The following is a 10087-nucleotide window of genomic DNA, read 5'->3' on the forward strand; positions in this document are numbered from 1 at the left end:
AAAAAAAACACATACTCGCGTATTTTTAAATCAAATTAAACTTTGAAAATTAAAAAAAAGATAAATAAATTTTCAAATTTAAAAATATTGGACAAGAATTTGAGTTAGAACTGTGCGTACGCGTAGAATTTTGAACCAAAACATAAATAACCAAAGCGGTTTTTGTTCGATTCGAAATTTCTGTGCTGAAATTTTGCCGTTAAACTACCTAAAATCCGAATATTCTACAATAGCAGCTTGAAACAACCAACAAAAACAATCAAATAGCCAAACAAGTACATACAACACTCAACATCAAAGCAACAACAGCAGCAAACCCTGTAGTACTGCAAATTGAACATTTAGCCGTAAGAATAGTTGCTAGTAATCAATGTTTTAACTTGAAGTGCAGCAGCTCAATAGCAGTCAGGAATTCTACAAGGCAGGAAACGGTAAGAACATCAGGAAGCAAACTCCCACAACAATCCCGCTTCCAATATGTCCTCACTATTACGAGTGAGTAATCAAACCACCGCCGAACCAGTTGAAGAAGAAAAACCACATCCACCCTGGTACGAATGGGTCCAGAAGAATGCTTTGCCGAAACGTTTTGAATTTCCACGGCCCAAGCGTGAAATGACACGCTGGCAAAAGCGCGGTCCAATGGCACGTCGCGACTGGATGCGCTTCTATCGCTGGGCCACCAAAAATGCCGTAGCACGCAAAATACCGCCACCACATTGCAGTGATAAGCCACCCTCCAAAGGTGAGGATGCTAAGAAAAAGAAAGAGAAAAAGAAGAAAACTTACACACTCGACGAATTGCTGGCGCATGCAGCACAGTTAAGCGAACCGAGGGATCCGCGTGAAAAATATGTCTATCCACCGCCGCCCGATTACCCGTATGCGCCGCAAATCTCGCACATAGAGCCAGCCAAAAAGGATGCCGGTCGACCATTCCAGCCTCCCAAGGTGCCTAAGTGGTTTCATCATCTCGAAATTGAGACGGAGTTCTGGTCCACGTTACGCTTTCCCATCATACGTGCGGCGCTCAACTACAAACCAACCGCGAATATATTGCGTCTGTCGCTGCCGCGTATCGTGCCGCCACTACGACCGCATTGTCCGATACCTGAGCCGCCGGAGGAATATGTGCCGCCACGTCGTCGCATGACCTATCGGCAATGGCGCGAGCATCTCAGACGGCTGGAGTATCTCGCGAAACCCGTTACAAGGCCATTTTATGACGATTTGTACGAGTGCATGTACTAGTTGACGTGTGTGCTCTGATGACGATGTGAGCCGAATTCAGTTCAGATGTGGTTAATTACGTCGTATTATTTTGAAGTAGTTTGTTAGTTGTTAGTTAGGTAACTTTTGAAAATAATTGTAAAATGTTAAGTTGTTCAGTGGAACATACTGGAAAAGAAGGCAGATAGAAATGCAGATGGAATTAGAAATCATGAGAATGGATAAGAGCATACTTTTGGCTATTAGCGGAAAAGCATAACTGAAGTAAAAGCCATTATGTCTTCAATCGTCAACTTTCTGCTTTCTGCACTTGCATTTGTTTTGCAGCGTTACCCTCTTTTGTGCGCTGCTATTGTAAATATATTTTATATTCAGTGTATTCGTTTTCCCTAAAAATAAGTTTTCACATTCAAGTATTTCCTACAAATTAAAGACTTATTTATAAATGAACAAAAATTATTTCATGTGCAAATTCGTCTGAAAAAATTATAACTTTGAAAATATATGTATTCGAGATATGGTATTGAAAAATCTGTAAATTAAAATGTATTTTTTTTTTATTTCGGTTGAAAAATATATGCGGCGCGCTGTTAATAAAAGCTTTATTTGCTGATTTGCCGCTGTTAGAATGTGCGAATGAACTTGGAGTTTCTAGATTTTATTTTTAACTAGACCTATGTAGTTCGTACTATGGAAGTAAAACTTCTTTCGATTCATTTAATGCTCGTTTCATACTGCAGGATTTTTTTATATTTCGTTGTGATTTAATGACTATGCCAATTGTGAATATTTTATTAGTTCGAAATTATATTAGTTGAGCTTTACGGTATAAGGTGGTTGACCGTATTTTTTGATGCTACTGTGTTTCATAAAGTTATCAATATTTTTTTTTATGCATTTTGGTGTATGACTTCGCCAAAATATTTTGGAAAAATATTAAGATTTACGTGAGTTGTTAAAGCGATTTAAAAATACCCCAAAGCAGTTTTTTGTGAATAAACCTATGGCCTTATTCATAAAAAATATAGGTTTAAAGAGCTAAACAAAGTGACATTTTCATACAAATTTTCGATTTATAAAGCAGTTAATAGTCTCCTTTATTTTTTTCCAAAAGATTACCTCACATCATCAGCTTAAAGGTCTGCATAAAAATGTTTAAAGGTTTTATCTACTGCATTAAAATAATAGGCCAATTGATGGAAAGGCGTAAATGCCTCGTAACCATGTAAATCTAGTAAACTTAATTTTGTATGGAAAATTGGTTATTTACAAGGTTTGCAGTTACGAGGCATTTAAGCGTTTGCATGAATACCTATAATGTGATTTTTTATGCTATTTTCGAAAAAGTCCAGCTGACGCAAATCCTAATATTTTTATGAAATATTTTGGTGGAGGTCTTAAAACATCGCGAGATCCATGTAGACCTTTTTTTTTGTTTTAATACCCGAGGGCACTTGTGCACAGGGGTATTATAACTTTGTTCACAAAATGGTTGTTTGTAACGGGCAAAACGAATCGAGATAGATATAGAAAAATGTATACATAAATGATCAGAATGAAAAAGAAATCGAATCTACTGTCTGTCCGTCCGTCTGTGCACACGATGATTCGAGTAAAAATTTCGATATCTTAACGAAACTTGTTAGGCCGGATGGTATTGAAAATGGCCAAAATCGGATAATACTTCCCATTTAACGATATTTTAGTAATTACTAAAGCTTTTTCACTCAAAATTGTTATTTACAAAGATCTTTAGGCGAACAATAAAAATATTATAAATTTTTGGAAAATGGGCGTAGCCACACCCACTTCTGATTATGTATGGCTGAAAATTTTTAAAATTTTCAAAATCGTCCACATTCCACATAACGGTAATTTAGGGAAATACGAAATCTTCGAGGAATCAGTAAATATTGAAGCTAATTTATTCAAAATTTATGTTTGCAATAATTCTTTACAAAAAAAAATGCGTATAATAAAATTTTAGAAAATGGGCCCACTTATGACCACGTACATACCTCGGTAACCGCTCGATCAATTTGAACCAAACTCGGTATAATTATTGCACTTGCCACGTGAAAGAAAAATGTTGAAAGTTTTTGAAATCGGACTAAAATAAACCCCACTTTTCATATAACGGTAAATTTCAGAATTGCTTGAAACTTTGATATATTGAAATTTAAAGACACAAATTTACTCAAAATTGATATTAATAACAATCCCTTAAAAATAAATAACATTATTATAGAATTTTAAGACGCTGTCCCAATGCACGCCTTGCTGACTTTAATTTGCTTTGATTTACTTCGACAACTTGTTTGGCCGAATGGCGGCTTGGGACGCTGTCAAAGTAACCAGATGTCTGGTTGAAAAGTCAATGTCTGTTCCCTTAACACAAATAATTATTTTCTTATAAAACTGTAGAAAATGTATCAGATTTATTTTTAAATTAATGCGAAATAATGTTTGCATTTAAAAGAAATGGTAATAATGATACATATATATGTATGTATATCTACATTTACTAAAAAAACTGTCAAAAGCCTACAAAACGCTTTCATATAAAATGTTTGCCTGTTTCAAATAGGCGCTTTGGGGTGCTTAAAGCAAGTGAAGAAAAGCTGCCATTTGGCCAGCCTTTATACGTTTTGGTATATTCCAAATAATTTTTGACACTTCTCGCAGCGGAGCAAGCAAAGCAAGCCTGCATTGGGCACGTACCTTTAGAAAATGGGCGTGTTACCGCCCACTTATAACTAAATAAGTTTTTCTCAATAAGTCTAACAGAACATACTACATATCGAAATTTTTAGAAATAGGGGTAAAACCACCCATGCTTACCATGTAATGGTTTTTTTTCAGAAAGGTGAACAACTATATTTAATACATGCGCCGGGTATTTAATGTTCGACTTCCCCTAAACTTAGACTTTTTTACTTCTTTTACATTAGTATGGGTTTCACCATTGTCCTATGAAAACGATCTTGAGTGCTACAGTATATCGTGAGTCTTAATATGACTATCCTAAAATAAAAAGTGGGTGAATTGAATTCTTATATTTTTAATAAATAATCTTTAGTATGGACCAAACTAAAATCTCCTTTTCATATAAAAATTCGTATGTGTCCCACCCGTGACAGAGGAATGTCGGTTTTTTTTTTATAATAAAGCAATAATTTTTTATATAGTTTTTGTTTTGTTAGAATTCGTGGTTCTTTTTTATTATAAGACATCAAGTTCACACAAAAAAGTGAAATAAATTCGCAAAGTTTCCGTAAATTATATAAAGCAGGTTATTTTTGTCCCATCCGTGGCAGAAGAAATATGTAACTCAGATTTTTTTCTATATAAAATGAATTGAGTATAGTTTTACCAGAATGTAAAATTGTTGAGTACTTTATACTTGAATTTAAAGAAGAAAGAACATTTTTACTGTATAAATTTTCCACCGTGACGGTGGAATATACCCCACATGGTTTCTGAAATTTTCCGACCACTCAGATAATTAGCGGTCTATGCTAAAGCTTTGCTGTGGTCAGATGGTACTTGTAGTACGAGTGTACCAAGGCTTGAATAGCCTTGGCAACTGGGGATAGGAGAGTTATGTGTCGATAAAAAAAGGTTTCCCCGATTCAGTAGAAGGCCCACACTCCCTGATTTTCAAAAGCCCCGAATGATGGGAATAGTCATAGGCGAATTGGGGGTCTTCGTGAGGTAGTGTACACCCACCGTGACCATTTTTTCATTCAAAAATCACTGAGAATTTTGGGATACTTCAACTTGCACATTAGTATACTAAAATTAAATGAGCCCTTAAACTGCATATCCGAAATTATAGGTTTACAAAATTCGACCACGCTTTTTTTAAAAAGTTTTATCAAACCAGTTCATTCGACCTACTGTGCAATGGGTGATATTTGCTGGCAGAGGAATGTTTATCCTGCTTTAACTGACTGAATGCTTGTTTAAACGATTAATATGCTTATTTGTTAATAAGTTATAAGTATAGATCTACTCAAAAGTTTTTTAAATACTTAAAAATTGCCTACATATCTACTATGTATTCATGTTTCTTTCGTAAATATAAATACTTATAACGTAAATTTTTACCCTTGCACGCGCCATAAATTCTCAGCAAAAATAAATTGATTATTCGTGTCGTCTTCAATTCAAAATGCAAATGCAATGCCCCAAATACCAAACAACACAAACACATAGCCAAGCAAAACACACACGTAAAAGAAATGCACAAAAAAGCCAAACAAAATACAATAGAAGGCAAACAAAATGTTGACACAAATACTTGCAAAAATAAATTTATGCATTTATATGCCTTGAATATCCTTATCGAGTTATATTGTTAGCTGTACTAATGTTTGTTAAGCAAGCATGAAACAAAAACAAACAAATGTGCATATAAACATAAACACATAAATATGTATGTAACTATGAAAGTTACGAATAAAGGCTAACTGAAGTTTTCATAGCCTACCACAATTTGATTTCTGCTATGCGCTATTAAAACAAAACACAGAAAAAAAAAACATTGAACCACCAAAACTACAATAACAGTAAGAATAAAATAAAATATTAAATGCAAATGGCAATCGCATAACAAAAATAAACTAAAAAAAAAACAACAACAGCAGCAGCGACATTTGATTTTACGAGTATTTATTGCTGTCGCCTCGCTACCTGGATGACAGACTAGGCTGGTTTACTTTTGCAGCTAGCTGACTGACTATGAGCTACTAGCTGCTTGACTGAGTGACTTTTTCCAAACATACAGCGCCTGCCACTGGAATTGCGCCCTATTTTGACTCTCAGTATTGTTAGTTTTTCTTTTGCTTAATTTATATTAATTATTTTTTTTTTTATAAAAATAATGCGTATTCAAAACAAAAAATATTTAATAAATTTTTTTTGATTTTTTTTTTTTTGATTGTGCAAGTTTCATTTTTCTAAAAAAAACGCGTTGATTTTTGATAGTTTGCGTTTTTTTCTGTAAGTGTTTCCGGATTTTCTCACAAACAAAGTATGTTCGCTAGGGTGGTCTAAAATTACAATTTTGGAAATTTATAATTTATAAAATCTGATATTTAATGTACAGTTTGTGACCTCAAAAACAAGTAAATTCAACAAATTCAAAAAATTGTCCGCCATACTGCAGCTACCATTTTGATTTTTTTAATTCTGAGGTTTGCTTCGCAATCAGCGACCACAAGAAAACCCTCAGTAACAACGTTGAAGCTAATCTGAAGGATTTTCAAAATATCATCCGCCATTTTGAATTTTTAAAATTGAATGCCAGATCCTTAATCAGCGACCCCAAAAACCACCGAGTGACAAGTTTCAAGCCAATCCGATTAGATTTTGAATTTTTGCCAGTTTCGATCTCTTCCTGGTGCTTTGAAGTTTTCCATATACATACATATTTTGCATCGGAAAATACTTTTTTTTCGTAAAATTTCTATAAAACCGTTAAGAATAAATATTTTTTTTTTTAATAAAATAAAAAGGTTTCCCTTCAGGTATTTTCAAAGGTAAAAATTAGTAAAAAAAATGTCTGCTGAAAAGTGTTTTTTTTTCTAACTTTGTTTATAAAATTATAAAAACAAAATGCATTTTAACGCGCTATTCAAGTGGCCAACACTGTATTTACATACTTAGGTAGCGAGGTATGTTTGTTTGTGTGCTCGCCTGCAAAGTGCCACCTCACTTCCCTGCCACTTTGTTTCTTCTGGGCCGATTGATTGGCGCTTTTGCCCTGTCGTACGCTTCTTTCTGCCTTTTGCTACCTTGCCACGCTGCTTGCCGCCCGTTTCGCTGAGCTGCACTGTGCCAAACGCGATCAAAGTGCAGAGCTTGTTATTTGTGACACTGTGATATTTGCCACACCACCAGCACTGGCTGTAACGTTTATTAACTCTTTTATTCCAACATTTTTCTTGTTGTTGTTTGCCAAAAAGTTGCAACAATTTCATTTCGGTAACGGCGGCTTTGTCATAAGTTTTATCAATATTATAGTAAAAAGAAATAATTCCAAATAAATTCAATTCGATTGCCGCCTTTCGGTGGTTCGCCTACTTTCGATAGAGACACCAACTACATAATAACAACAAATACAACTGCAAATAGCAAATGTAGGGGCATGTGAAAATTTTAATACATTTTTATTCCATGTGTTTATTGTTGTTTTATCGGCTTAATATTTTTGTTGTTGTTGTTGTTGTTATCAATGTTGCTCATATTTTGCATGGATTTCGGTCAACGGCTTCCAGTGAACAAAAGTAGTCAATTGATTGAGTTTCTCTGCTTATTTGTTTTCGCTTGAATTTTCTACGCTTCTGGATAATTTTCCTCTTTATTTATTTGTTTGTATTTTGTTGATTTTGTTAACTTGCAGAAGGGCTTACATTCGCTGCCCGTTGTGCATTTTTACTTGCATTCAATCGTGCATCATCTGCTGCTACTCTTTTGTGATTTTGTGAAATATTACCAGAAATCATGAAATTCAACGTTTAGGTGCAGGCGAACTTAGTTGAGAAATTCTAATAATTATTTAGTAGCACCATTTATTCAGGCATCAATACAGAGTGTGCGGATGAAAGCTTGAAAAAGAGTTCACCAATCGACGTGAAAGCTGTCGAGAGTATTATTAGGAGTCGGTTTTTTAGTCAATCGTCTTTAGCGCGAGCTATATATGTACGTCGATAGGATAAAAGAGATAGTTTCAAAATTCCTCACAACATGATCGGAGATAAAGTTGCAAAGGAGGGTGATACCGAAGGTGGGTAAAAGGGATTAATCTCTCGCCAAGTCCTTCAGGCCGATAAGGGTACTGGCGTAAGCGTATATTTATGGTACTAGGCGTAGGAACCTTCCAAAGCACATCATTGCATCTTATTATGGCACATAGACTCCCAACTACTGGAATCTATTCTGAAATTTGTAGAGGCTTTATGGCTAATTGCAGTATTGTGATGAGTTGAGGGAACAATAGACTGACCAGTGTTTACTAAACTTATATTTATCTAGCTATCTTTGTACAAAGGAGCATCCAGATTACAGTCATTAAGCCCTGATAGATCAGAAGTCCAATTTATACTAAGACTAGCAAAGAGAAAATATGCCAAAGGAAGCCACGTATAGATCCAAGAATGATAGAATACAAGATTGCGCCTATCAGAGAGAATTTTTGAGAATAACTTTTGTGTGACGTCACACTGGTGCAATTGCGAGAGCGAAATGACAAAACGTGAGCAAGAATGGAAGAAGAAGAAAAAAATATTGCAAGGAAAATGTAAACAAGTTGCATAAGTGTGACGTCATACAAACAACGATTCTGTCAAATTCACTGAGAGAGGAATAGCGGTACCGTGATTGGCGCAACCTCTATTTCTCTCAATCGTGGTATAGATCAAAAAGAAAAATACTCGTATGGACAAAGATTTATGTTCGGAGTAAATGCGACTTTAAAATTTTAATAGATATATACATACGTCCTTTCCGTTAGAGAGAGTGAGAAACACGTTAATAACGCTCACTGACGTTGCATTAGCTACAACCTAATCTTACTTAACCCTACCAAATCCAATGTTTTCTCGGAAGTTTCTATCTTCGATGGAAAGCAAATTAAGTCCATTTAAAACTACCCACCCCGCTGGACCACCGGTAGAATTAGGTTCAATATAGGGAAAACCTTTTCCCCCCTTTTAACTTGAGATCGCTTATCGTAATATAACTGGTTTTTAGGACGGCCACCGACGGCCCACTGTTTGCTTTGAGGGTGAGAATAGTGCAGAGAACATTCTCTTTAACTGTCTGCCGTTAGTTAAGCTGAGATGGCGGATCTTTGAGTGAAATGTATTTAGAATGGACAAGGTGCGTTTGATTTTTTGTTTTTGTTAGTGTGATGCTTTCTGAAAGGAACTTCTGTTTCCTCAAAATTAAACAGGAAGCAATATGCCTATAATTTGTATAACATAATGGCTCCAATTAGCTATCATGAGTCAATTACAATTCCAAAGTGAAAGTAATATTTTTTGTTTTCAAAAGCAAAAATCCTCACTAAGTAATCAAAAACTGCGTCCTTTTAGCGTGAAGCAGAATACAACATTTAATCGCATTAAAAATTAATGGATCAGTATCGTTTAGCAGCAAAGTAAATTATTCCGCTAAAAGTAACAAAATAAAAAAAGATGAACAGAAAAAAAATCGATCACAAAAGATGTACCCGTATGAAATCGAAACGCAACCTTCGCTCCCTCTTAAATTGAAACGCGCTCGCACAAAAGGCGCTATCTTCTCATTCGCTTAGTGGCAGCTGATCGTCTTGCAGCCGCTCGCTCCTGCTATGCACAGAGGAAGGGAGAGGAAACAAAGCTGCTGCCAAAGATGATGTTGCAATGCAATTGTTTAATAGCAGCAATTGCATTTTTTAATCCCCTCCAATAATTTTGGTATGAAAAGCGTAAAAAATGTGCGTCATTGCGGCAGTGCTTAAGTAATAAGCGTATGAAAAGACATTCTTTGAATAGAAGTCAGGCGCTTCGTTCGAGTATTAGCTAAGATTGGCCCGTAGTTACACAGCAAGTTATGTATGTCCGTATGTATGTATGCTTGTATGTAGGTATGTTTGAAGTTAGCATGTGTGTGATCAGCATCAATCAAATTAGGAAGTGAATGAAATGATTGATGCTTAAAAGCCGATTAGTGGAGTAATGCATAGTTTTTGTTGTTGTTTATGTATGTAGAAGAAAATCTGCGGATAATACAAATCTCTGCACACATTTCCACTATTTATATTCTAAAAAATCATTGAAAACGCAATTAAATATGTCACTAGTTCTAAAAA

General features: G+C 35.1%; 2 protein-coding genes across 2 annotated transcripts in view; both read left to right on the forward strand.

Moving 5' to 3' along the window:
* Window positions 1–10087, forward strand: part of LOC118744152 (chromatin-remodeling ATPase INO80) — a 123563-nt gene that overhangs the window by 82952 nt on the left and 30524 nt on the right. The gene's annotated exons all lie outside the window — the stretch shown is intronic.
* On the forward strand, window positions 438–1251 carry LOC118744169. The gene has a single exon (XM_036476963.1). It carries the CDS (start codon window positions 478–480, stop codon window positions 1249–1251), a length of 774 nt encoding a protein of 257 aa, XP_036332856.1. The 5' UTR covers window positions 438–477.

The sequence above is a fragment of the Rhagoletis pomonella genome, unplaced genomic scaffold (genome assembly GCF_013731165.1).
Source record: "Rhagoletis pomonella isolate Grant_MI unplaced genomic scaffold, Rhpom_1.0 Rhpom_scaffold_00001, whole genome shotgun sequence".
NCBI lineage: Eukaryota > Metazoa > Arthropoda > Insecta > Diptera > Tephritidae > Rhagoletis > Rhagoletis pomonella.